Raw genomic sequence first — 27751 nt, 5'->3', positions numbered from 1 at the left:
AAGTGTTATCTTCAGTTGCCGCAAACATTTATGTCATAATAAATGTATTAGTCTTTTAGGTGCTGCAAGACTTTTTTCAGTTTTAGAGAAAAGGAAAAAATAGTAGAATCACATGGCAATGAAAAGTAAAAACTACAGTCTGTGACAACTGAATGAAAGCTTAAATGTATGCAAAATAAGCATAGTGACCATTCACAAAAGCAGTAATTGGTGAAAACACCATCACCCTAGCATTGCAAAGTCTAGAGAGGGGATCCAGGCAACGATAGGATCAGTAGTGGCACGGCTGCTACCCCTAGGGATGTCAGAGAATTCCGTGATGGAACTCGGTGAGGCCGAATGCCAGTGCATTCGGCCCCCCAAAATCCGTTGCGGAACGAAGCCCCCGACTCCCCAACCCACGAAAGGCACGTGGGACGAAGTCCCCTCCGCCCTCAACCCACAAAAGGCACACGAAACAGAGCACTTACCTGCTCCCGTCCGCGCTGCTTTGCGAATGGCGGCCATCCTGCGGCCACCATTCACTTCGTCTTCATAGACGTGATAGGCTACGTAAATACGTAGCCTATCACGGCTAACGCAGGGATGCCATTTGCGTCCCTGCGGAGGCCGTGATAGGCTACGTAAGTATTTACATAGCCTATCACGGCGGGGGGGGGGGAAACCCAGCGTACGCAAATGGCGGCGGCTACCGCCATTTGCGTACGCTGGGTTTTTCCCCCCTGCCGTGATAGGCTACGTAAATATTTACGTAGCCTATCACTGCTCAATACAGGGACGCAAATGGCGGCGGCTACGACAGCCGCCATTTGTGTCCCTGCAGGGCTGCCCAGCAGCCCGATGTCTGGCTGCGGGTGGCACCGTGGCCAGAGTCGGCCGGGCAGGATTCTGGGGGGGGAGGAACGGATCACCTCCCCCCTGTCAAGGATTCCGGGGGGAGGGACGGAGCACCTCCCCCCCACCGCGGATTGCCCGGCACGGAGCCAAGTAGGTGTTTCGTACATCTCTAGCTACCCCACATTACTGCCAGTGATGTGGGTTTTCCAGAAAATTTTGAACTGGAAAAATTTCCAATGCAAATTAGGTTAATTTACACAGGGTCATTTGCATAGGAACATTTTCAATTTGTATCAGAAATTTTTCCAATGCAAATTAGGGTCATTTGCATAGGAAAATGTTCTGATGCCCTACAGAGATCTAATTTAGCATGTTTGTTTTACTTGTATTTAGTAAACAAAGCTAAAAAACTCAATGTTAATTTTTGTCCCAATCCACCACAAGTACTTGACCTGAAAGGGCTGAAGGAGGAAAATTAAAACACGTTTAGGGAGCAATCCTGTGTCCCCTAGACAGAGTCTGTGGGACATAGGATAGTTTGGTTTCCTGGAACCAAGCTCGAAGTCAGGGCTCAGACCCAGGAAACCAGGCTCCCTGCCCCCTCCCCCTCAGAGCCAGCATGGAGAGAACCACGCCAGCTACCTCTCCGCGCTCGATATACAGAGTGTGGGGATGGGTGAAAGGGGCGTGCCTGGGGGAGGGGACAGGGACAGGGTGTCTGGCTTATGCCTTTTCATATCGCCGCCCCAGCCTCCTTCCCTCACCGAAGCCTCTGCTGTACAGGCGAAATCACCCATCTGGCTAAAATGCAGCGCAGGAAACACAGAGTGCCTCCTGTTCTGCACTGGATACACATAAGCCTCTGAGTTCAGAGAGTTACTTGTACCCAGGGCGCAACCCATAGGATTACGCCCTTAATGTGATTTAAATGTTGCATTGTGTGGAATTTTTAATTGGAATACTTGTAAAAATTTAAAGAAAATAGCATATATTCCTTTACATTGTTTAAATTTGGGGGGGGGGGGTGAAAGGTACTGAAAACTGTTGACACACTAATTAATTGTAGTAACCCAAAGAAATGTGCATGATATGCTGACAACCACTCATCTATTTCAACAGAGTTCAAATCTCTTCCACTAAGGTTGTTGGGGGCACTTTCAGTTTTGCTGTCACTGATTAGTCATTCCATTTCACCCTGAGACATATATATATTCTCTCACAGACTTGCTAAGGATAATCACCTGAAAAACATTAATTGCAGCTTTGAAACTGCCAGGCTTGCCTAATATTGTATTGCAATTGGCATACATTCATTTTTACTAAAGAACTTACAAAAAGGAAAATTTTCTGTGAAAAAATAAAGCACTGGAAATCCCCACCCCACATCACTAATTTCTGCTGCCACACGCTCCAGTTACCACCACTGCCATGTCACTCAATCTCTTGCTCCTCCCTATCTGCCACCCAAAGCAGGGGATTCAGTCTATGGGAGGCCAGCCCTGCATAGGATGTTTCAGATCTCCTACTCCAAGAGTGGAGAGAGTGGTCTGACCTCAAACTAGAGATCCAGCCTCGCAACCCCCTCCCAGCTGCCATAGAAACATCTACAACCCTTATCTCTCCAGCATTCTGAAGCTTGGAAGACAGCAACAAGGGAGAGGGCCTTCTCAGTGGTGGCCCCTCAATTATGGAATGATCTCCCTGATGAGGACCGCCTGGTGCCAACATTGTTGTTTTTTTGGCGCCAGATCTAGACCTTTCTCTCTCCCAAGCATCTGGCAGCATATGATGAGTTTTTAATCAATCCTGGATTTGTCTTATGGTTATGATTGCTTGCTTGAAGTTGTTTTAGATATATGTTGTCTTGTGAATATTGTCTGTTGATGTGGTTTTTATGTAAATTGCTTTTAACCTCCGTATACTGTATTTTTGATGTTTTTAATCTTTGTAAACTGCCCAGAGAGCTTTGGCTATTGGGCAGTATAGAAATGTAATAAACAAACAAACAACAACGGCACTCTGAAGTAGGTAGAGGCAGAAAGGGGATGTTCTGTGGGCATGTTGGGGGCAGGAGAGGTTTTCAGGACCCATAGCCTTCCCATCACTACAACACATTCCTGGAAATGGGGGAAATGTACGTCAGTGTTGGAGCTGGAGTACATAATTTGCAACCAATGGGAGGGAAATTGTAAAAATACAGGGGCTAAAAGCTGAAGGAGGCAGTGGGGAGTGCTGTTTCTCTGTCCCTTTCAATAAGGCCATTCCTCTGCCTTCAAACCTCCCACCACCACCACCACCACCACCAGCAAGATTGCTCTGTGAATTAAGACCCGCCATAAGACATCTTATGTTTTATGCCCTACGCCTCACGGCTCTGCTCCCTTACCCACCAGCGTGAGCACCTCTGCTGCCTTCGCCACTGGTCTTGCGCAGCTCTGATCACCATACTTTGTGCACTATTGTGCAGGGATATTATTTAAAATGGCCACTCTACATGACACATCTATTTCAATGTTCCAGTTACGGAAAGAAAGATAGGGCAGCCCTCAATGAAACCCACAAGCTCCATCACCTGGCTCCCTTGCCCTATGTTAGCAAAATTATGCTCTCCCCACCCACTGCTGCTCTTTTTCCAAGAGAGAAAAGGTCACCCACCCTTCCTTCCTATCTTACCTGGGAGTAACTTTCATTGAACCTGGTGGGACCTACATCTGAGTAGTAGGTATGCATGGGATTGCCCTGTTCAAAACCATGTTGTATGCTTGCTGAAGGGTGCTGAAAAATGCAGGTTGTATGGAGTAACAAAACTGAGTTCTTACAGAATTTTTAAAAAATTAAGATTATTTTAGTAGCCCCTAGGCCAGGGCACTCCTTACAGCATCTCAACACCAGCCTAAAATCCCGCATTTAAAATAGGCTTTCTGCTTCCGTTTTAAATGCAGGATAATGACAGACTCCCTTTCCATGTGCTTCCTTTCCCCCTTATTGGAGTATTTCATATTTGTCATTATATAGCTGTGGCCTAGCTCCTCTTGTTGGAAGTTTTCCTTTTTTACAAGGGAACTCAAGCAGAACTCAAGTGCGGTAATTTAATAGCTCATTATCTCCGATCTTTTAAAAAACGGAATAAAGGTCATTTAGTGCTGGAGACACCCTGGAGGTTGACATCGTCGTCTAAAGGACCCGCAAACCTCCGTGAGTAACCATCTCAATAGCAGGATAAAAGCTCCATGTGAAGAAGCCCCCAGTGTTGTTATGTAACAACTGAAACTTAAATACTCCCAGCAGAAAGGAAAAGTCTACACTGTTCGCTGTTATTTAATTACAGACTTGCGTTAAGTTACATTTTGAAAACCAGTTTCTTAAGGCCATGTTTAGATGAACAATCTTAATTCATGTCTGACAGTTCCAGTACCTGCTTCCACAAAATCACTTACCTGATCTAATCATCGCTGTTCTAGGAGTTATTTCTGCGGGCTGTTGAGGCTGAGCTAGAGTTCAAACAGTACCCTAGGCACATTTTTGTCCAGAGATATTTGTCTCCAATAGCAAATGTCGAAACAGCATCCTGGCATCATGTGAGGATAACATTTCATCATGACCCAGAAAGCTCTTTACTTGGTCTGCCTAAATTTGCTCAAAGGATAACTTTACTGAGATTTCAGGAAATGCCCTCTGCAGTTCTAAATGGGTGGTATCAAAATGTGTCCTTCCATCTAAGTTGCTGCTGTATTTGTGGCGAGGAAATAGTTGAAGACATTTTGTTCCAGGATGGGAGACTGACAGTTGGGAAATCTCTGCCTATTTACTCTGCCTTGAATTCCGTGATGGAAGAAAGGTGGGAGAAAAACCAAATAAATAATCATGTGCAGTATCTAGTGTTGTGCGACCACTAACGTAAATTATGCTGCATTCGTGTAAACTATTCTAGTGCAACACCAATAGCATTCGCTGAACGCCAATCTCCCAGGGAAATCAGCACACCAACTAACACTATTGGCGTGTGCTAGGGCAATGTAATTTACTTTAGCAGTTGCATCCCATTGGATAATGCCCCATCTAGTTTAAAAATCATCTATACTGCACCATCAAGTATGTAGGGTCTATGTTGAAGATCTTTGTATTCAGGCAAGTTCATATGGATTTGGGACAATGGCTTTGTCCTACCCTTTGAGGATTTTGGCCTTTGTTGTTGTTGTTGTTCAGTCGTTCAGTCGTGTCCGACTCTTCGTGACCCCATGGACCATAGCACGCCAGGCCTTCCTGTCCTGCGCTCTCTCCCGGAGCGCGCTCAAGTTCATATTCATTGCATCCGTGATGCTATCTAGCCATCTCATCCTCTGCCGTCCCCTTCTCCTTTTGCCTTCAGTCTTTCCCAGCATCAGGGTCTTTTCCAGGGAGTTTTCTCTTCGCATTAGGTGGCCAAAATATTGGAGCTTCAGCTTCATTATCTGTCCTTCCAATGAGCACTCAGGGTTGATTTCCTTTAGGATGGACTGATTTGACCTCCTTGCAGTCCAGGGGACTCCTAAGAGTCTTCTCCAGCACCACAGTTCGAAAGCATCAATTCTTCGGCGCTCAGCCTTCCTTATAGTCCAGCTCTCACAGCCATACATTACTACTGGGAAAACCATAGCTTTGATTAGACGGACCTTTGTCGGCAAGGTGATGTCTCTGCTTCTTACTATGCTGTCTAGGTTGGCCATAGCTTTCCTCCCAAGGAGCAAGCGTCTTTTAATTTCATGGCTACAGTCACCGTCTGCGGTGATCTTGGAGCCCAAGAAAGTAAAATCTGTCACTGCTTCCATTTCTTCCCCTTCTATATGCCAGGAAGTGATAGGGCCAGATGACATGATCTTCGTTTTTTTAATGTTGAGTTTCAAACCAGCTTTTGCACTCTCCTCTTTCAACCTCAACAAGAGGCTCTTGAGATCCTCTTCGCTTTCTGCCATTAGGGTGGTATCGTCTGCATATCGGAGGTTGTTGATAATTCTCCCGGCAATCTTAATTCCGACCTCTGATTCATCCAACCCAGCATTTCTCATGATGTACTCTGCATATAAGTTAAATAAGCAGGGTGACAATATGCAGCCTTGTCGTACTCCTTTCCCAATTTTGAACCAATCGGTTGTTCCATGTCTGGTTCTTACTGTTGCTTCTTGACCCTCGTACAGGTTTCTCAGGAGACAGGTAAGGTGGTCTGGTACTCCCATCACTTTAAGAATTTGCCACAGTTTGTTGTGATCCACACAATCAAAGGCTTTAGCGTAGTCAATGAAGCAGAAATAGACGTTTTTCTGGAATTCTCTTGCTTTCTCCATGATGCAGCGAATGTTGGCGATTTGATCTCTAGTTCCTCTGCCTCTTCGAAACCCAGCTTGTACTTCCGGTAGTTCTCGGTTCGCATACTGCTGAAGCCTAGCTTGTAGGATTTTGAGCATCACCTTGCTGGCATGTGAAATGAGTGCAATGGTGCGGTAGTTTGAACACTCTTTGGCATTGCCCTTCTTTGGAATTGGAATGTAAACTGACCTTTTCCAGTCTTGTGGCCACTGTTGAGTGTTCCAGATTTGTTGGCATATTGAATGCAGCACTTTAACAGCATCATCTTTTAGGATTTTAAATAGCTCGGCTGGAATACTGTCATCTCCGCTAGCTTTGTTGTTACTAATGCTTCCTAAGGCCCACTTGACTTCACTCTCGAGGATGTCCGGCTCAAGTTCAGTGACCGCACTATCATGGCTATCAGGGACATTCAGATCTTTCCTGTATAGTTCTTCTGTGTATTCTTGCCACCTCTTCTTAATCTCATCTGCTTCTGTTAGGTCCCTGCCTTCTTTGTCCTTTATCATGCCCGTCTTTGCACAAAACGTTCCCTTGAGATCTCCAATTTTCTTGAAGAGATCTCTAGTCTTTCCCATTCTGTTGTTTTCCTCGATTTCTTTGCATTGTTCATTTAAGAAGGCCTTCTTGTCTCTCCTTGCTATTCTCTGGAACTCTGCATTCAGTTGGGTATATCTTCCCCTTTCTCCTTTGCTTTTCGCTTCCCTTCTTTCGTGAGCTACTTGTAAAGCCTCATCAGACAGCCACTTGGCTTTCTTGCATTTCTTTTTCTTTGGGACGGATTTCGTTGCTGCCTCCTGAACAATGTTACGGACCTCCGTCCATAGTTCCTCAGGCACTCTGTCTATCAGGTCTAATCCCTGAAATCTATTCCTCACCTCCACTGTATATTCATCAGGGATATGATTTAGGTCATACCTGAAAGGTTTAGTGGTTTTCCCAACGTTCTTCAATTTAAGCCGAAATTTTGCAAGAAGCAACTCATGATCTGAGCCACAGTCAGCTCCAGGTCTTGTTTTTACTGACTGTATGGAGCTTCTCCATCTTGGGCTGCAAAGGACATAATCAATCTGATTTCGATATTGACCATCTGGCGACGTCCATGTGTAGAGTCGCCTCTTGTGCTGTTGGAAAAGAGTGTTTGCTATGATCAGCATGTTCTCTTGGCAAAACTCTATTAGCTTTTGTCCTGCTTCATTTTGTACACCAAGGCCATGCCTGCCTGTTATCCCGGTGATTTCTTGACTTCCTACTTTAGCATTCCAATCCCCTATGATGAAGAGGATGTCTTTTTTTGGTGTTAGTTCTAGAAGGTGTTGTAGGTCTTCATAGAACCGATCAACCTCAGCTTCTTCGGCCTCAGTGGTTGGGGCATAGACTTGAATTACTGTGATGTTGAATGGTTTGCCTTGGATTCGTACTGAGATCATTCTATCATTTTTAAGATTGTACCCCAGTACTGCTTTTCCCACCCTTTTGTTGACTATGAGTGCTACTCCATTTCTTCTAAGGGATTCTTGCCCACAATAGTAGATATGATGGTCACCTGCATTAAATTCGCCCATGCCTGTCCATTTTAGTTCGCTGATTCCCAAGGTGTCGATGTTCAATCTTGCCATCTCATGTTTGACCACCTCCAGCTTACCTTGATTCATTGATCTGACATTCCAGGTTCCTAAACAATATTGTTCTTTACAGCATCGGATTTTCTTTTCACCGCCAGACACATCCACAGCTGAGTGTCCTTTCGGGTTTGGCCCAGCCGCTTCACTCTTTCTGGCGCTACTTGGAAATACCCTCTGCTCTTCCCCAGTAGCATATTGGACACCTTCCGACCTGAGGGGCTCATCTTCCGGCGTCATCTCTTTTAGCCTTGTGATACGTTCCATGGGGTTTTCTTGGCAAGAATACTGGAGTGGGTTGCCATTTCCTTCTCCAGTGGACCACATTTTGTCAGAACTCTCTGCCATGACCTGTCCGTCTTGGGTGGCCCTGCACGGCATAGCTTATGGCTTCACTGAGTTACGCAAGCCCCTTCGCCACAACAAGGCAGTGATCCATGAAGGGGCCTTTAGCCCCTTTGGCCTTTAGTGCTGGTTTTATCACGGCCTTTTTTAAAGTTCAGGTACAAACCTATCCACTGATCTAAGTTGTCCTTGAATTTTAATATATTTCTGTGCTGCAACCACAGGGAGTCATCAGCTGACCTAGAGGGATGCTATGTGGAAGGGCTGTGATCAGGAGTCGGGGTGGATAAAGCAATATTAAGAAGGGGGAATTACGTTGTGAAAAAATCAAACAGTCTTGTCTTCTTGGGTCAGAAGGAAGTCCCATCAATGGCTGCTTAAACCTTCAGCAAGGCCAGCCCTACCATTAGGTGGGGTAAGACAGTTGCTTCAGGCAGCAGATGCTGGGAGGCAGCAGCAAGGTGTTGGAAGAGAGAGCTGTGTGCTGAGAGGCCTGCCCTGTGCCCCCAAAGTTAGCCTGCTGCCTTCGGGTGTAGGAGAGGATGCTGTACCATTGCCAATCTTGAAGAAAGATTCAACTGCCAGTCTAGTCAGCTTTTGTACATGGAAAGGGAGGGCGCCATCTTCACCTCAAGTAGCAAAATGTTTGGGGCTGGCCCTGACCTTCAGTCAGGCTAGGAGGGAGATGCCTGTGAGGTAACTGGACTCCCATTTTAAAGTCTTTTGCTATAGATGTTGAGAAAGAGAGTGCAGCATTAATATGAGAAGCTCTCCTGATGTCATGGCTTCCAGTGATTGATGTACTAGTCCTGTTATTGCTGATAAAGCACTGAGTTGCACAGGAGTTCATTAATGATACATAACACTAATAATAATGTAGAGTACTTCGAGAGGGAAAAGCTGGAGGCTGTACAGAGACACACAAGCAAACAACAGGCTGTGGTTGCAAACAGCTAATCTCTGTAGAGCAATGCTTGATATGCTGAATTTTTTTTTTTTTTAAGAGTACAACCCAGAAAACAATGATGTGTGTGTGTATATCAACATAGCATAGTTAAAGTGATATCTTTGATTCATTCTCAGTAGGAATCCCTTTAGAAAACATGCAGGAAAGAGTTGTGTTGTTATCCCATGAATCCCTTTATTGTTCATTTTTTAACCCTATCAAAAAGGGAAGGGGAGAGTTGGTGCTTGGCCTTCTCGTATCTGTCTAGTTGAGCCTCTCTTATGAAAGCCTGCCGTTTTGAGAATTACTGCAGGGCATCATCTCAGACAAGATGCAAAGTTATTACTGCCCTGCAGTAATTCTCAAAATAAGCAATAGCAATGGGTGACAATGGCAGTGAGAAGACAGACTCAGTGGGAGTGTTCAGACGATCAGTGGGGGAAACAATGCAACATTGGTTGTTTCCCCCGCCACCGCATGTGCCGGTTGCATAACCAGGACCACCCGTTCAGATGACATGGGTTGCCATGTCATCTGAACCTGGCGCACAGTGTGGCTATGGTGACTTTTCACTCACCCAACAGCCCCTACTGCAAGCCGTGGGTTGTAGGGTGGGTGAAAAGTTACTACACCCCGCTGAGTGCCAGGTTTGGACAGCTCAGCAACCCACGATGCAACAAGGGTAATTAGGGTAATCCCGATCGCGTGACTGGCATGCACGGGGGTGGGGAAACAACCAACGTTGTGTTGTTTCCCCCGCTGATCATCTGAACCTGGTCACTGAGGGAAGGGGCCCCATTGAGGGTGTCTTGCCCAAGGGCCCTCAAAAACTTGGAATAAATAATCACATATTTTAAGAATATTTTATATTGCACCATCAAGCACGTCAGTAATTCTTCTGTTGCACAAGATGCAAATAACTTGACTGAGAAATACCCTCTGCACTTAAACTGAAGCAATATCCTTTGTTGAGTATTGTTGTAGAACTACAAATCACAAGGAAATTACAACATTCCCCAGCTCCATATTTTCTAGCCCCCCCCACTCAGCCATTTCCCCTTGCAAATGCTCCCATTTAAAATAATTTCCCCCTCAGCTGGGCTCCAAAACCAGAAGTAAGCCCAGCTGTGTATGTGGGGTGGGGGTGGGGTGGGAAGAGCCTGGAGATGGGTGGTCTTCAGGCGAGAAGTGGCAGGCATCGGTCAGGCTAAGTCATTTGTATACATTTGAGCCTTGCCTAGAAATATCATACACAGTACCTCTGAGTTTCATGGCATTTTCAGATCCCAGTTTACAACCCCACCTCGCTTTTACACATGTACGTATTGTTACACACTTTACTCTATTTTTTAGAAAACGTTTTGGCTTCCTCTTGGGGAGAGAGATCACTATAGATTACAGTGTTTTTATCATATTTGTCTGATGTACAAATATACTTGCAGTGCGGAGGTGGGGGCAATCAGCATAGCATTCCTAACAGACCCACTAACCCACCTCAGATCCCCAGAGAGAGGTAACTGCACCCCAAAGTGTTTCCAGGACTCTTTTTTTTCCTCTCTTAACCACCAGTTCTTCCCACAGATCAAGGCCTTCTATCAGCCCCCACCTCTTAGCTGTGTCATAGGACTGCACCAAGACATTTTGCGGCCTGAGGCAAAGGACAAGATGGCACCCCCTATTGCATGTACAGAAGCTGGCAACGGGATAGCATTCTCCACCACACCTGAGGGAAGCAGGCTAGCTTAAGGGGCGCAGGGCAGGCTGCATGGTACATACAACCCTGTCCTCCAACAGAAAGGAATTGCTGTGGGGAACTCAGGAGGAAAGGCTGGGGAGGCTGCTGCTGCCCCCCTCAGCCCCCACTACTTAGGCAACTGCCTGACTCCTCCTAATGGTAGAGCCAGCCCTGGACTATGTCACTGGTTCTTCCACTGGGAACATCAACAGATCATCCTCCACAATTGGCCACCATTCTCCTTAATGAAAGGAAGATATGGCCAGGAATGGCTTGTTGTAGGAGTATATATTTGCCAAATGAGGATAACCCTTCATGCATCTGACAAACTAGGCAGTAGTCCACAAGTATTCAGCACAATGGAGCGGCATCAGCCTCTAAAGTGCCAAAAGATACTCTTGTTATTTTTTGTTGCAACTCGCTGAGGAAACAGTTCGAGCCAGGGAGACGCTGTTTGAGTTTTCAGAAGTGGCTATTGGAAAGCTCGGTTAGCATTTTGCATCAAAGGAAGAGGAGAAGAAACAGGCTAAAGAAAAGCAAACACTTCATACCGCCCTAATGTTGATACGCTGTCATGAAAGATAAACACGCAGAGACAGTATGTCAGAGTTCCCTATGTTGACTTTCAGTGAACAAAGTCAGTAAGTCATTGCCGGCAGCTACTGCAATATGTCTGGCAGTGCTTTAAACCATATCTGAAGATAATAAGCAGAAACAATACACAGAAAGCAGGAGAAAAGGAAAGGTGAGAATTATATTGCTAAAACACACACGCTACATTAGGGCAAACAATAGCAAGTTATTTAAATATATCAAGGTATCAAGACCTTTAGATCAGGGGTGGGCAGAAAGTAGATCTGCAGATGATTTGGACTTAAAGTTCCAGCATTCCTGATCATTGCCCAGGTTGGCAGGGGCTTCTGGGAGTTGAAGTCGAAAACATCTGGAGGTCTACCTTCTTCCTGCCCTTGCTTTAGATGACAAAGGTGTGAAAGTTTTACTGAAGGAGGACAGGAATGGATGACCAAGAAGCTGAATAAAGTAAGCCCATTGAATTCAACGGGGTTTATTCCTAAGTAAGTGTACATATTAGAACTGTATCTTTAAAGCCCAGTCCTGTGCGTGGGTACTTGAAAGTGAGCCACACTGAATTCAATTGTGCTTGCTTCCAAGAACATTGCTGGGGTTGCAATCATGTTGCCCATTATTTCCAGCATGGAGGATGGAGATTTGGCTCTCTTGTTATCTGACAATGACACCTGTGTAGACACTTATGAGGTTATTCCTTCATGATGCTGTACACTTTTTTTTTTCAGGCACAAATATGAATACCTTTGTTGGAAAACAGAACAGGGGTTGGATTCAGCCTTAATCATACTTAGGGTAGACCCACTGGAAGCAAGTTAGTAATTCCAGTGAGTCTCTTATAAGTATGACTAAGTCCAGATCCAACCCCAGATGAGATAGAACTTGCCTGTTAAATATACTTTCCCTTCCTTCCTTTTGAAAAAAACAACAACCCTGTGCTGTCCCATACCTGAACACAAGACGATGCATTATTCCATCACCACATGTGGGCCATGCTCAAAATGAAATGGAATCTTCACAACTGGATGTTCTCCCAAATTCGGGCCAAGCCACCAGCCTCACAGAGGCCTGTGTTTCATTCTGACCCCAGCAAGTGAAGGAGGGATAAGCCATTGAGTTCACAAAGGCATGACTTTAGTAACTGCTGCTCATTTAGTGACCTCACAGATCTCTATTTTTGATTCAATAATATTGGACAGCATATATTTACAGGCTGGTAGCTAAGTGGCAGGGCAAAAACTGAGAAGCATAGAAATTCTGTTTTCATCTGTAAATTATGTTTGCCTACCTGGTAGAAATAAGGTGTGTTCTAGGTTTTACAGGGCCAAAACAAACATTCCTTTAAATGTGTCTTTTTTCACCATTTTTACTCCAGAGGAGACACAGGGCCCCCACTCCAGATTGGGTCCCTAGCATGTGGGGTAGGGGAGCTTTCAAGGTCTGGATTTGGGGCCCTGTACCTCCTCCAGAATAAAAATGAAAAAATCCCCGAGGAATACCTGAATTTGAATGCCTTCATCCAAACTTCACACAGATAGAAATACTGACATAGCATTGTGTCAGCTTTCACTATGTGTAACATGGTGCTTAACTCTTACTGAGGTGGGGAACCTGTTCCAGATATTGTTGGACTACAACCACCATCATCCCTGATAATTGGCCATGCTGGTTGAGGTTGATGGGAACTGTAGTCCTACAACATCTGGAACGCCTCAGGTTCCCCACCCCTCTCTTAAAACATGACCCTGTGAGGACTCTCCAACTGAGGGTGCTGAGTTGCCTCTTTCCCTATACGGGCTGCGCCCGCTTGAGTTGCAGATTAGAGTCCTTGAAACACTAAGGATTGTGGGGATGCCTGAGGAGACTGCACTACTCTTCCAGGTTTTCCAAAAGAATGACAATGCCATGTAGATGCTTTGTACAAAGTGTGAACGATGTGTCACAATTCCACACTAAACACCTAGGGCTTTTCTACATGGGGCTTTTAACCTGCTACTTTACCAAGGCTTGTGCTTCTGGATACTTTGTGGGATTAAGATGGGCTCCTTTACACATGTTTTTTTTCCGGGGGTTTTCCCCTCTGCCTTTCTATATGTTCCATTACGCAACCACTAGGTGGTGCTGTGGTATGGTGGAATTGTGCAAATACACTAGAGGTTCATGCCGCCATTCAGGATATACCTGACTTTCCTCGTTAGAACCCCCCCCTCCCTGCTATAATGGTTGCTAAGCACAGGAGAGGCCCTGGAGGATGACTATGTCGCAGTAAAGCACCTGCAAACTACCATGAATAAGGAATCATGAGTGCACAATGAATGCCTCATGTAGAAAGGCTCCTAGTGTGGAAGCGTCCCAGCATGGATGAAACAGTAATGAGTGCTGGTCTTCTTGCTAGCTCAGGATTTCCAGAGAGGCAAAAGATGGGAGGACGATTGCTTCTACAGGTCCTTTACCATTAACAGAAGCATTGCTTTTCTGCAATCAGCTGGTAAATAGACCCATAATCATTTAAGCTCTGATAGCAAAAACAACAAGAGGGTCTTGTGGGACCTTAAAGACCAGCAGATTGACTATGATGTAAGCTCTTATGGGCTAGAGTCCACTTCATCAGAGATGTATGAAGTGTTATCTTCAGTTGCCGCTAACGTTTATGTCATAATAAATGTATTAGTCTTTTAGGTGCCACAAAACTCTTCTTCAGTTGTAGAGAAGAGGAAAAAATAGTAGAAACACATGGCAATGAAATGTAAAAACTACAGTCTGTGACAACTGAATGAAAGCTTAAATGTATGCAAAATAAGCATAGTGACCATTCACAAAAGCAGTAATTGGTGAAAACACAATCACCCTAGCATTGCAAAGTCTGCAATCAAGTGGTTGCTGAGAGGGGATCCAAGGAAACATAGGATCAGTAGGGACGTTCTGCATCCAAAGCATGTATTCTGCCCCTGAGCTATGGTCCTTCCCTGATTAAAATGGAGGTTGCACGCAGTACTCAATACAGTGCTATATTAACCATCAATGCCCTTCTCACAGCTGTGTTCCTTGTTTCATGTTTACTCAGAAGTAACTTCCATTCTGCAAATATTCCCTGCAGTGTTAATTACTACTTTCTCCTTGCAGGTCTGTCCCTTTCATTGCTTCCTGTTCAGTGTGGCTGGGTGGGGGATTTAGTGATGAACTGCCCTTTCTTAACTCAGCTTCTATTCCCCCTGGAGGGTGTCTGTGTGTGTGCGCGCGCGTGCACGCATGTGTAGATCTAACTGCTTTTTAAAAAAAATCTCAGTAGAGTTAAGCACCATTGTATCACTTTTTAAAACATCCTTACTTTTTAACAATGCTTAAAAAAAACAATGGCCACATTCCAACAGAGTTAGGTACACTTAAGTTTACTGATTTCAATAGACTTAAATGTGCCTAACTCTGTATTGGATTGTGGCCAATACCTGAAGATCAGTAAGGAAGGAAACCAGTAGCACCTAAACAGCTGCTGAAGGAATGAAGGGGCGAAAGCCTTCTTCTGTTCTCCCTCTACCTTTCGCTTTTTGACTTTTAGTAGCCCTTCTCATTTTCAATTTGCTTAGTACATGTTGATTAATGAAATTAACATCTAGTGCAGAGAGTATTAAAATGTGGCAAGCAGGTACCAGCATCTTAGCATCGGTTCTCAGCTGTGGGTCTAATGGGGGGTGGGGGTGGGGGTGACTGTAAGCGGATGTTAATACGTTCAGACATGAGAAACTGACATTTAGGATTAAGAGGTGGGCAAAAGGTTGTGCAAATGAATCACAACCTGACAGACTTGTCAAGCCAGCCTCATCCGTTCTTCTTTAGAAGCACTGTGAAGGGCACCATGACAGAAGTGTAGCTCTGAAACGGGGCATGGCTATTTTAGTGAAGGAATGGGATACGTGCCAGAAATAATTGGCAGTCGTGGCTTGATCCAGATATGCTTCCCATGCAAAGGACATCGCACATGGCGCTTTGAGGCAGGTCTGCATTCTCTTTTCACAGCTAGCTGGTTCTATGGACCTTTGAGGAGATTGGTGTTCCCATGTTTAGAGGGATTGTGGGTTCCTTTGAACCTTGAAGATGGTTTTCTATAGAAGCCTTCTATTCTGTCTCATTGTTTTAAGAGTTCTTAAAGCGACAGAATTTGGATATTGGCTTCCTAAAGCAGGCTTCCTCAACCTGGTGCCCTCCAGATGTGTTGGACTTCAACTCCCATAAACTCCAGTCAGTATGGCCAATGGTCAGGAATGCTGGGAGTTGCTGTCCACAACATCTGGACAGCACCACGTTGGGGAAGGCTGACCTAAAAAGTCTGGTACCATTACCATCATTGAGAAATTGCAGGATTCTTATTTCACCCTTAGAGATTGCTGGGTTTACTTAGAGCGTGGCTCACAATTAAGATTTTGCGGAAATGTGTTCAGGGACTGATTACCTGTCAGCCCTCAAATCACTTTAATCTTGAATGAATCCTGTAGAGTTCCAAATCTAATTGCTACTTGGCAAGAATAAAGTAAGGGTGTGGTTTTGTTTGTTTGTTTGTTTTGTATAAATGGACATTTTGTGACTTTGTAGTATGATTATTTTCAACAATCGTGGGCATTAGGTTCTTTTATATTATAAACAGTTGACTCTTCCAATGTTTTTATTTCCCTTCAATACTGACTTCACTGTATCTCTGGCACTTTTCAACTTTTGACAGTTTAGTTCATGAGAGACAACTACTTTTTTCTTTTGTGTTTGGGTGAAGAAGCAAGATAGGTGTCAGAAACAATAGGCAGCCTGGGCTTGATGTAGACACCCTTTCGCTTAGAAGTGACATTGAATGTGGTACTTTGATGCAGATATACATTCTCTTTTCTCCTCCTCCTCCTCATTATTATTATTATTATTATTATTATATTTATATCCCGCCTTTTTTCCTCTTGCAAGGAACCCAAGGCAGCTTACATGGTCCTCCTCTCCATTTTTATCTTCACAACAACCCTGTGAAGTAGGGTAGGCTGAGAGTCAGTGACTGGCACAAAGTCATGCAGTGAGCTTCATGGCCGAGTGGGGACTAGAACCCGGATCTCCCGAGTCCCAGTCCAACACTTTAACCACTACATCACACTGGCTCCCTTAGATCGCCTTCCCCAACCTGGTGCCTTCCAGATGTGTTGGAGTCCAACTCCCATAATTCCCAGGCAGCAGAGCCATACTGTCTGGGGATGATGGGAGTTGCATGCCAACACATCTGGAGGGCACCAGGTTGGGGAAAGCTGCCTTAGATGCGTCGATTGTTTGACCCAGCTCCGAGACTGGGCTTGAAGTTAATTGGCTGAAGGCAGTTTACCAAGTGCTTAATTTCTAAAATGAAACATGCCAACATTCAGGGCATTCTGGAAGTTAGAGGAAGGGCATGTGGATGCAATCCTCTCTTATCCCAGGTGTGTGTGGGATAGATGTTGGCTTCTCAGAGTAGCCAATACCAATTCAAACATGTTTTCTTTCTGAAATGTAATCTTTCCATTCAGGGAAGACATTTGATACAGACCTGTTCTAGGCATCACAAAACCAGCCCCCAAGGGTTTTGCTTGGGAATAACCAACTGGAGAGCTAACATTATGAGTTCTGAAATTAGCTTGTGAAAGCCCCGTCCATTTGTGAGAACTATGAACGCACAAACCTATGCAATCACACTATAGCCACTTCAGAAACAGATTGTGATTTAGGGCAGATTCGGAAGGATCTCATTTCATTGATTGGCACCACTGACCTGTGCGGTACAAATGTAGGTATACTTTAATCCAAACTGGTCTAGCTGGCATAAAAAGACTGGCCAAGGGCTGGCTGTCTTCTTTCAGTGACTGCGGGGGTGAAAAGGTTCCTACTGTGCCCCACCTGAAGCTGCTATATTGAAATGCATCCATAGCATCCATGCTCTTCTTTTTACCTTTTGCAGTGGAAATGCAAAATCATTTTCTGCTTTATTTACCACACTTTTAGACTGTTCGATAACCAAAGTTCTCAGGCAGTATTGTGGCTGTTCACACAAAGGGCAGAGTTAAGGCTTACTGCTTTCCCCGTACCTCCTGGACACATCGGTGGGATGCACTGCAAACCCAAAACTTGCCTAGTTATCCATGCAGAGTGGTAGTGTGGGGAAAATCTTTTCATACTCTCATTTCGTTGCATGTGCTTAGCTGCCAGCCCATACCTGAGCCTTGAACAGTGGTGCAGCCAGGTCATTTTAGAACCTGGATTTAAAGGTCTTACAAGGACTTTCCTTTAGAGTTTCCAGGGTGGGCAACCTGCAGTGGTAGTGATTCATGCAGCCCTCAGCCTAATTTCAAAAGCCCTCTATATGTTATCAGTTCAGACCTCTGGCAGGATGCAATTTGTCCTTTCCCTGGCAGACCACTTTATGGGAAGAGGAAGAGAGAATAGGGGGTGGAAGAAAGAGAGGGGCAGGATGGTAGAGAGAGAGAGAGAGAGGAGGAGGTGGCAGAAAGAGAAAAGGGGTGACCCTTTTTTACACTGGCCCTACCCACCACCAACACGTGGCCCCCAATAGATTACCTGCAAGGGAATGCAGCTCTTGAGAGAACAGTGGTTGCCCACCCCTGCTTTAGACAACGATGTGTATTACTCCAAAAAAAGCACACGTTTATTTTCTGTCCCTGCCCCCCCCCGCCCCCCAGGACTGCCATTCCATGCTTCACAAATGCTACTAAATTCCTGATATGTTAGCGCAACCCCCCCCCCCCCAGAAACTGTTTGCCAACCCTGATTTTTAAAAAAGAAATACTCTGGCCATGTGCAGGCTCACATGTTAAACTCACTGAAGTCATAGCACATTCATGACTACAGGAATAAAATGGAGTTTGCTTCTACTGCCCTGATGCCAAGCACGTTTAACTTGGGAATAAACACCATTTTGTTGTAGAAAAGGATATTTATTTTAAAGTAAAAATGAGTATCTGTAACCATATATATGCCTGGCCAGCCACCTCAGACTATGGATATTTCTACATGAGGCTTTTAGCCCTCACCTTTACTAAGGCTTCTGCTTCCAGATTCTTTGTGGGATTAAGATTTGCTCCTTTGCACATGATTGTGTGTGTGTGTGTGTGGGGGGGTGTCTTTCTCTGCCTTTCTATATATTTCATTATACAGCCACTAGATGGTGCTGCAGTATAGCGGAGCTGCACAATTAGATGAGACCCTCATTCCATTATTTCTAAATAATACCACACTTTCCTCAATCAAAAGAAAGTCTGGGAAATGGTTATAAAGAACGGGAGATGCCCTGGAGGAGGATGACTTTATGTAAAGGATCTGCAAACTACCATGAGTGAGCAATCATGAGTGCACAATAAAAGCCTCATGTAGAAAGGCTCTATAGAATGTTTAAAACAAACAAACTAACAAACAATGATGCTGCAGTAACCGGCATCAGCCCCAGCATGCCCATGCCAGCCAAGGTGCTGACACTGGGCCTCTGCCCCCATCACCTGCTACTGTGTGGGTGGTCACTTGGAAACACCTCCTCCCCCGTACTTTGGCCCTGAGATCCAGCCGTAGCAGCACCACTGGCCCTGAACATTTTATTTATTACATTTTTACCTCACCCTTCCCCTAAGGAGGTCAGAACAGATTAAACTGATTTATTACATTTAGACTCCCTCACACACCTTTCTTATAGAAGTCAAGGTTCCCATCCAAACTCTGATCTGACCTAAACTTGCTTAGCTTCAGCAAGGTAGCTGCGTCATATGCATTCACTCTGGCCTTCCCCCGATTACGTTTTATCAGACTGGGTTATAGCTGCAATTATGCTGTAGGTTATATCTTATGCTGATGTATGTGGCTTTGTGGAACTTTTGCTGCTTTTATTACCACAGCAGGTTTTTAAAATTGTGAATCTTGTTATATGCATTTTGATGTTGCATGCTGCCCTGGGAGGGCTTCTGTCCTGAAAGGCGGCCTGTAAATATTGAAATGACTAAAATAATAATTTCAGATCATGCCCTGGAATTGTACAACACCATCTAAGTAGGTGGATGGAGCAATCCAATGGCCGCTAGACAGTGGCTAGATGGCCGTAGGATATGTTGTTTTCCAGGAACTGACCTTGGAGCCCGCGCTCTGAGGTCAGTTCCTGGAGAACTGACCTCCCCGCACTTCTGCACTGCCCCCAAGGCAGCGCGGAACAGCCCTATCCTCTGCTCGCAAGAGGAGCAGGGAGCCGCCAAAAAGGGGCATGTCTGGGGCGTTCCAGGGCAGGGAGGGCAGACATGCCTGTACAGACACATCCTATGTGTCGTACAGCAGCCTCCTCCCCCTCTCTGTCCTCCCATGGCTAGACGGCCGAAATCGGCCGTCTAGCCACAAATGCAGGGCAGGAGAAGCATGGAAGGGATAATCACCTCCGTGCTTCTCCTGCCCTGCTGTGGATAGGCAGTCGCCTCTGAGTTCAGAGGCGGCCGCCTATCTGAATAGGATTGCGCCGTAAGTCAAGAAATAATGGCTGAGGGGGTATGAAACCAGCTCTTCCTGGTCCTAGTCCGATATCCATGACACTGCACTAGCTCCCCCATAATACACATGGAACACATCACAAGGCATGGGTTCAACCCAGGGAGAGTTTTAAAATAACCAATGAAAGGCGCAATCCAATGGCTGTTAGACAGCAGCTAGATGGCCATAGGATTGTTCCATTTCTGGGAACTGACCTCCGAGCCCACGCTCTGTCAGCTCCCGGAAAACCGCCTCCCCCGCTGCCTCGTTGGTGGCGTGGGTTGTCCCCAGGCTCCATGTTTGGATGAGCAGCATGGAGCGGGGCCAAAGGGGGTGTTCCTGGGAGTGGGGAATGTGGAAGTGCTGGTATGATGCTTCCTATGCGTCATCCGGCCTCCCCCCCTGCTCTGATGTCCCACAGCTAGGCAACCAAAATCAGCTGTCTAGCCACAAATGTCGGGCAGCCAGAGAACAGAGGAGAAGATACCCTCCACGTGCCACCTGCCCTGCATTGGATAGGTGGTCGCCTCCAAATTTGGAGGCAGCCGCCTATCCCAATAGGATTGCTGTCCATATTTGAGTTATCCCATCCTTGCTTAGCTTTGGCCATTAACTGCTAACTCATAGACAAAAGTTTTAAAGCTCTCCTGAAATGTATGCTGGCTTGGATTGGGACAGATCGCCAACCATTAGGCATGCTAACTTTCTCAAGATTGTGTCCATTATGTAGAAGTGGAATTTTGTATGTATATGTAATTTCCCCCCCAAAATGCAACGCACTTACATAATATTTAGGCAGCTTTGCATCAGTTTATCACCCTTTTCCCCAAATAAAGGCAAATCCAATCTGTGTTGTTTGAAAATATGTTATTAATTTATTTACCCTCCAAGGATCTTGGGACCATGCACATGGCTGCATTCACCTTTTATCCTCACAACAACCCTGTGAGGTAGGTCAGGCTGGGAAAGAGTGAAGTCATTGAGCTTCATGTGTGTGTGGATTTGAACCCAGGTCTCTCCACACTTGTAGTCGAATACTCTAGCTACTACACAACACTGGCTATAAGGGGGTGGGGGGAATCTACTCTCTCATGCGTCGTGGTGGGGATCTTTTCAGTGAACAAAAGAGTTAGATAGAAAATGATGGCAGTTTCAGAAAAAGTACAACCAGAAACTACTTCCAGGCTTTAGGGAAGACCAAATTTTTCACAGTACTCTAGAGCACCCAGGAGCATTTTCTCAAGAACATCTCTGTCAGTGTATCTGGGCAGGAGCAAGACTTGATAGCAAGTGGAGGCTTCAGGATACCACTGGTCTGCACCTTCTTTCCTTGAATCCACAATAGTCCATGTGAACCTTTCCATCCCTTGAGCTGGAATGTGATCAGTGCCTGTGAGGAAAGCTGAAGAGATAACAACCATTACGCAGCCAGAACGTATATTAGCAACAACAACAACAACAACAAGTAAGAACAATGCATGTGGAAGAAGGGCTGCTTTACACTTTAGCTAGCAGACGAGCCTCCAACATGTCCATGTGGTGAACACTGTAATGTTTCAAAGAGAAGAAGCGCATCTGCAAATATGCAGTGGACATGCCCTGGGAAGTTGGAGCCAGCCCACTTCTTCTGTGCACGGAGCCAAGTGAATGGTGTAGGAACATCTGAAGCTGTTCAAAAAGCCCCCATGTAAGAGCAAGATATAAACATGGGGCGTGCTTTTCACGAGGTGCTTAAGCAAATGTTGCGGTCGTGGCTCTCGGTGACAAGACCCACACCAGATGTGTTGGTGTAATGTCGTGGCTCGAGTGCTGGATTTGACATTTATTTTTAATTACATTTCTATACCACCCAGTAGCCGAAGCTCTCTGGGCATAGGGACACATAGATTCGAATTGCTGACGCTCACTGGGTGGCTTTCAGCAGATCACTCACTATTAACTTTAACATTCTATGGAATAACTCCCATACACCTAGGCCCCTTGGAGGAACGTTGGGAACTGTGTGAATAATAATAATAGGGTTCCCTGTGCAAGGCCTACCTGTAAAAGCACTTAAAATGAGTAGCACAGTATCAGATGAATGATTAAGGGTGCAATCCTATGCATGTTTAGACAGAAAAACGTCCAATTCCCAGCATTCTCCAGCCAGCACGGCTGGCTACAGCATGCTAGGAGTTGTAGGACTTTTTTCTATCTAAACTTGCATAGGATTGCACCCTAATGTTATCTTTTTAAAGAAATATTTATTACCTAGAAAATCCTTCTTCTTTTCCTCTGGAAGGTCATGAAACACTGCCCAAAAATTCTTGATTGTTTCATCTGACTCATCATAACCAGCATACTTGGCATTCTGTCACAGAGAATACAAATAGCCCTGCTCTGTTAATCCTTCAATATCTCTTTATATAAACCAACATTCATTGCCCAGCATAATCCAGTGAGAGACTTCAGTCATCCTTATGTTTTTATAGATGGAATCGGAGGGGCGCTCCACATATTTCTTCCTGGCAAACCCAGGTTTGCCAACAAGTGTCAGCTTGTCAAGTCAGGAAGCTGCAGCCAACCCTAAGCTGACTGTTGATTGTACCTGTATAATTATTAGGACTCAAGGGTGGCTTCTGAGCTCAAGAACTGAGGGACATTTGGCAGGGATATGGTCTGTATGCTACCATCCAGCTCTCTTCAAAGGAAGGAACTATATGGAGACCAGCTGACTAACATTGATAGGTCCAAGTAAGCCAGATGACATCCCTGCCCCTCTGCTTTCATTGTCTCAGAAGCCTAGACTCACTGAGAAGTCTAGCAGCTTAGTAAGACTAAGGTTTTGCAGTGTCTATAGTTTGGGGCCTTGTGCCCCCCAAAGCCAGTTCAAGACCTCTGTTGCCCAAAGCAGCTGCTCTGTACAGTCTGAGAGGTGCATCCTGGGATCCCTTACCCTGCTGCTGAGCATGCTGGAGTGTGGATTTTGGACCAGGCAATGCTACATGGGTGCCCACAAAAACACTGCTACCCCAAAGGACCGCTTGGATCGCTTATGTAACTGAGCCATGCCTAGACCCGCTCCTATATCTTTAACTTTTTCACAGTGCAATCCTATGGCTACTCAGTAGTAGTTCCCACTATGTTCAATGAGCTTACTACGAAGTAAGTATGCATAGGATTGCACTGTCAATGTCTTTATACCGATTGTACACTACTCTGTATATTTCACTATCTTCACTTACTTGTTCTCTCTGATTTTTGCCCATACTCATCACATTAACAATATTTTATCTCAGTAAGTGGTTGAGCATAAATCTAGTGAGCTCTCTCTCTCTCTCTCTCTCTCTCTCTCTCTCTCTCACACACACACACACACACACACACTTAAGCCCTCCCACAAATGCAAAGAAGAACAAATTATAGTAATACTATGCATATGCTAAATGGTATGATACACAAGGCTCACCAAGTACATTGGGTGTGGACAACGATTAATGCCTCAAAAAGCAAAACTGACGATTGCAATGGAAATGCACCAGAACATACATTCTGTAGCACATTTCACCGAGTGGCTAATATACCCATGGGTAAAATGCATGTTCTACCTTTTCTAGTTGTTCCCAGTTGTATTTTGTATATCCAAACAGAATGATTCTGAGCTCAGCAGGAAGGAAGCATTTCCACTTCTTAGTTGGGCAGCCTCTTTCAAATCCACGCATGAAATCCCCGAACTGCTTCTCAACTGAATCATTGAACCGGTAATTCACGTAAGCATCAACATATTCTTTTCTGTAAATATATTAATGTATTTGTTTACTACATTTATAGACTGCATTTCTGTGAAGCACCTAAAGTGGCGTACACACAATCTAAAAATAATACGCAACACGAAGCAATTATTGTTTATAATCCATCATCAGCTCATAAAACAGCAGCAGTTAACAACAGCATGACTTGCTTTCCAAGAGGCTATTGCTAGTAAGACTGCAGAAGGACAAGAGGCAGCAATTCTGCCCATCTTCTTGGCCACATAACTACTACCTGGTGGGAGAAGATGTCCACACAAACCTATACATGCCTACTCAGAAGTAAGGCCCATTCAGTTCAATGGAACTTAATCCAATTAAGTGGGTATAGGACTTCAGCCCAAGAGACTGAGCGGGACTTGGGAAGTTCCTGGTTTGAATCTTACCTTTGTGGCAAACTTACTAGGTGGCCTTGGGGAAATCACTCTCTTAGCCTACACTGGGACAATAATACTGAGTTAGCTTACATGTTGTTGCCAAGATTACAAAGTAATGTATGTGAAGTAGTTTGAATACCTGAAAGCACTATACAATATATATAGTATATAACAACGTATATTACTATCACTACTATCTGCAGGCCAGTAACATGCTTGCCTTTCAGATCTCCATGTTCTTTTTCCTAATGTGAATCTCACTTGTAAAGATTTGAAGGCCTAAAGAAGTTTTGATTTAATATTCACTAAAGGCTTTTCTTGGTCTCTGCCCCGCTGCCCTGATGATGAGTCTTCCACTTATAGCAGAGTCATCCTGGGGCCAGTGAAGCCACGGATAATTTAATGTTGACACGGTGGTTCACGTTTATGAGTATTGCTCATATGGACAAGAGCTACTTCATACCTTCCCCAGCCTGGCACCTTCCAGATGTGTTGGACTACAACTGGCTGGGACATGCTGGGAGCTGTAGTCTAACACACCTGGAGGGCATCAGGTTGAGGAAGGCTGCCTTATGGTGGTCTTCATGCGACATGTCCCATGAATCACAGAATAATAGAATCATAGAATAGTAGGGTGGGAAGGGGGCTATTAGCCCATCAAGTCCAACCCCCTGCTGAATGCAGGAATCCAAGTCAAAGCATCCCTGACAGGTGGCTGTCCAGCCTTGTCTTGAATGCCTCCAGTGTGGGAGAGCCCACCACCTCCCTAAGTAATTTCTTCTATTGTTGTATTGCACTAACAGTCAGGAAGTTTTTCCTGATGTTCAGCCGGAATCTGGCTTCCTGTAACTTGAACCCATTATTCCGTGTCCTGCACTCTGGGATGATCGAGAAGAGATCCTGGCCTTCCTCTCTGTGACAACCTTTCAAGTCCTTGAAAAGTGCTATCATATCTCCCCTCAGTCTTCTCTTCTCAAGGCTAAACTTGCCCAGTTTCTTCAGTCTCTCCTCATAGGGCTTTGTTTCCAGTCCCCGGATCATCTTTGTTGCCCTCCTCTGAACCCTCTCCAGTTTGTCTGCATCCTTCTTAAAGTATGGCGCCCAGAACTGGACACAGTATTCAAGATGTGGCCTAACCAGTGCTGAGTCGAGGGGAACTAGTACTTCCCAGGATTTGGAAGCTATACTTCTATTAATGCAGCCCAAAATAGCATTTGCCTTTTTTGCAGCCACATCACGTTGTTGGCTCATATTCAGCTTGTGATCTACAACAATTCCAAGATCCTTCTTGCTCGTAGTATTTTTGAAGCAAGTATCCCCCATCTTGTAACTGCATTTGGTTTCTTTTTCCTAGGTACAGAATTTGGCATTTATCCCTATTACATTTCATTCTGTTGTTTTCTGCCCAGCACTCCAGCCTATCAACATCACTTTGAATTCTGTTTCTGTCTTCCAGGATATTAGCTATCCCGCCCAGTGTTGTGTCATCTGCAAATTTGATCAGCATTCCTTGCACCTACTCCTCCAAGTCATTAATAAAAATGTTGAAGAGCACTGGGCCCAGGACTGAGCCTTGTGGCACCCCGCTCATTAGGTCTCCCCAGTTTGAGAAGATCCCGTTGATAGTCACTCTTTGAGTCCGATTCTGTAGCCAACTGTGGATCCACCTGATTGTTGTTTCATCTAGCCCACATTGAGCTAGTTTGCTCATCAGGAGATCATGGGGCACTTTGTTGAAAGCTTTGCTGAAGTCGAGGTATATTATGTCCACAGCATTCCCACAGTCCACAAGGGAGGAGGTTGTTGTTTATTTGTTCAGTCGCTTCCGACTCTTCGTGTCTTCATGGACCAGCCCATGCCAGAGCTTCCTGTCGGCTGTCGCCACCCCCAGCTCCCCCAAGGTCAAGTCTGTCACCTCCAGAATATCATCCATCCATCTTGCCCTTGGTCGGCCCCTCTTTCTTTTGCCTTCCACTTTCCCTAGCATCAGCATCTTCTCCAGGGTATCCTGTCTTCTCATGATGTGGCCAGAGTACTTCAGTTTTGCCTTTAATATCATTCCCCCAAGTGAGCAGTCTGGTTCTATTTCCTGGAGTATGGACTGGTTTGATCTTCTTGCAGTCCAAGGCACGCTCCAGCACCACAGTTCAAAAGCATCTATCTTCCTTCGCTCAGCCTTCCTTATGGTCCAGCTCTCACAGCCATAGGTTACTACGGGGAATACCATTGCTTTCACTATGTGGACCTTTGTTGTCAGTGTGATGTCTCTGCTGTTAACTATTTGATTAAGATTTGTCATTGCTCTCCTCCCAAGAAGTAAACGTCTTCTGATTTCCTGGCTGCAGTCAGCGTCTGCAGTAATCTTTGCGCCTAGAAATACAAAGTCTGCCACTGCCTCCACGTTTTCTCCCTCTATTTGCCAGTTATCAATCAAGCTGGTTGCCATAACCTTGGTTTTTTTGAGGTTTAACTGCAACCGAGTTTTTGCACTTTCTTCTTTCACCTTCGTCATAAGGTTTCTCAGCACCTCCTCGCTTTCAGCATCAAAGTGGTATCATCTGCATATCTGAGATTGTTAATGTTTCTTCCAGCGATTTTAACTCCAGCCTTGGCTTCATCAAGCCCAGCACATCACATGATCTGTTCTGCGTACAGGATGAATAGGTAGGGTGAGAGTATATAACCCTGCCATGCACCCTTCCCAATCTTAAACCAGTCCGTTGTTCTGTAGTCTGTTCTTACCGTTGCTACTTAGTCGTTATACGGATTCCTCAGGAGGCAGACAAGATGATTTTGTATCCCCATACCACCAAGAACCTGCCACAATTTGTTATGATCCACACAGTCAAAGACTTTAGAGGGAGGTTACTTGATCAAAAAATGAGATCAGATTCGTCTGGCAGGATTTGTTCTTGACAAATCCATGTTGGCTTCGAGTAATCACTGCATTGTTTTCAAGGTGCTTACAGATGGATTGCTTTATGATCTGCTCCAGAATTTTCCCAGGGATTGATATCAGACTGACTGGTCTGTAGTTCCCAAGTTCCTCCTTTTTGCCCTTTTTGAAGTTAGGAACAACATTGGCCCTCCTCCAGTCATCTGGCACTTCACCCGTCCTTCATGATTTCTCAAAGATAATAGACAGTGGTTCTGACAGTTCCTTTATTACTCTAGGATGCAGTTCATCTGGCCCTGGAGATTTGAACTCATTCAAAGTAATTAGATGTTTCTTGACCATATGCCTATCGATCTCAAGCTGCAATCCTGCCCCTTCAGCCTGTACTTCACCTTTGCCAGGGGGCTCATAAACCCTCTTTGGGGAGAAGACTGAGCCAAACTAGGAATTGAGCACTTACGCCTTTTCCTTGTCTTTTGTTATCATTTTGCCATCCTTATTTAATAGCTGAACCACCATTTCTTTCCTCTGTCTTTTACTATGCAAGTAGCTGAAGAAAGCCTTTTTGTTCCTTTTGGCATCCCTTGCTAACCTCAGCTCGTTCTCAGCTTTAGCTTTCCTGACGCCATCCCTACAATTCTGTGCTACCTGCCTGTACTCTTCCTTTGTTGCTTGGCCTTCTTTCCACTTCCTATATGTGTCCTTTTTTGTTTTCAGGTCATCTCTAAGCTTTTTGTGAAGCCACACTGGCTTCTTCTGT

The 27751-nt window shown here is 45.1% G+C and overlaps 1 protein-coding gene across 4 annotated transcripts in view; it reads right to left on the bottom strand.

The window, feature by feature from the left end:
* Positions 1 to 20781: 20781 nt before the first annotated feature.
* The window catches only part of LOC146343708 (E3 ISG15--protein ligase HERC5-like), a 60408-nt gene continuing 53438 nt past the window's right edge, over positions 20782 to 27751 (bottom strand). For 3 of the 4 annotated variants that reach the window (XM_084855608.1, XM_084855610.1, XM_084855609.1), the window contains 3 exons: positions 23518 to 23701; positions 22181 to 22280; positions 20782 to 21332 (listed from right to left, as the gene is read on the bottom strand). In XM_084855608.1, the coding sequence (XP_084711734.1) occupies positions 21118 to 21332; positions 22181 to 22280; positions 23518 to 23701 (499 nt within the window). In that variant the 3' untranslated portion in view covers positions 20782 to 21117. The remainder of the gene's footprint in view (positions 21333 to 22180; positions 22281 to 23517; positions 23702 to 27751) is intronic. The other variant, XR_014791976.1, reaches the window with a different exon arrangement.

Source organism: Heloderma suspectum, chromosome 5, assembly GCF_057233095.1.
Source record: "Heloderma suspectum isolate Gila_16-S chromosome 5, 16-S_ref, whole genome shotgun sequence".
Lineage (NCBI taxonomy): Eukaryota > Metazoa > Chordata > Lepidosauria > Squamata > Helodermatidae > Heloderma > Heloderma suspectum.
This window is presented reverse-complemented; position numbering and strand designations above follow the sequence as displayed.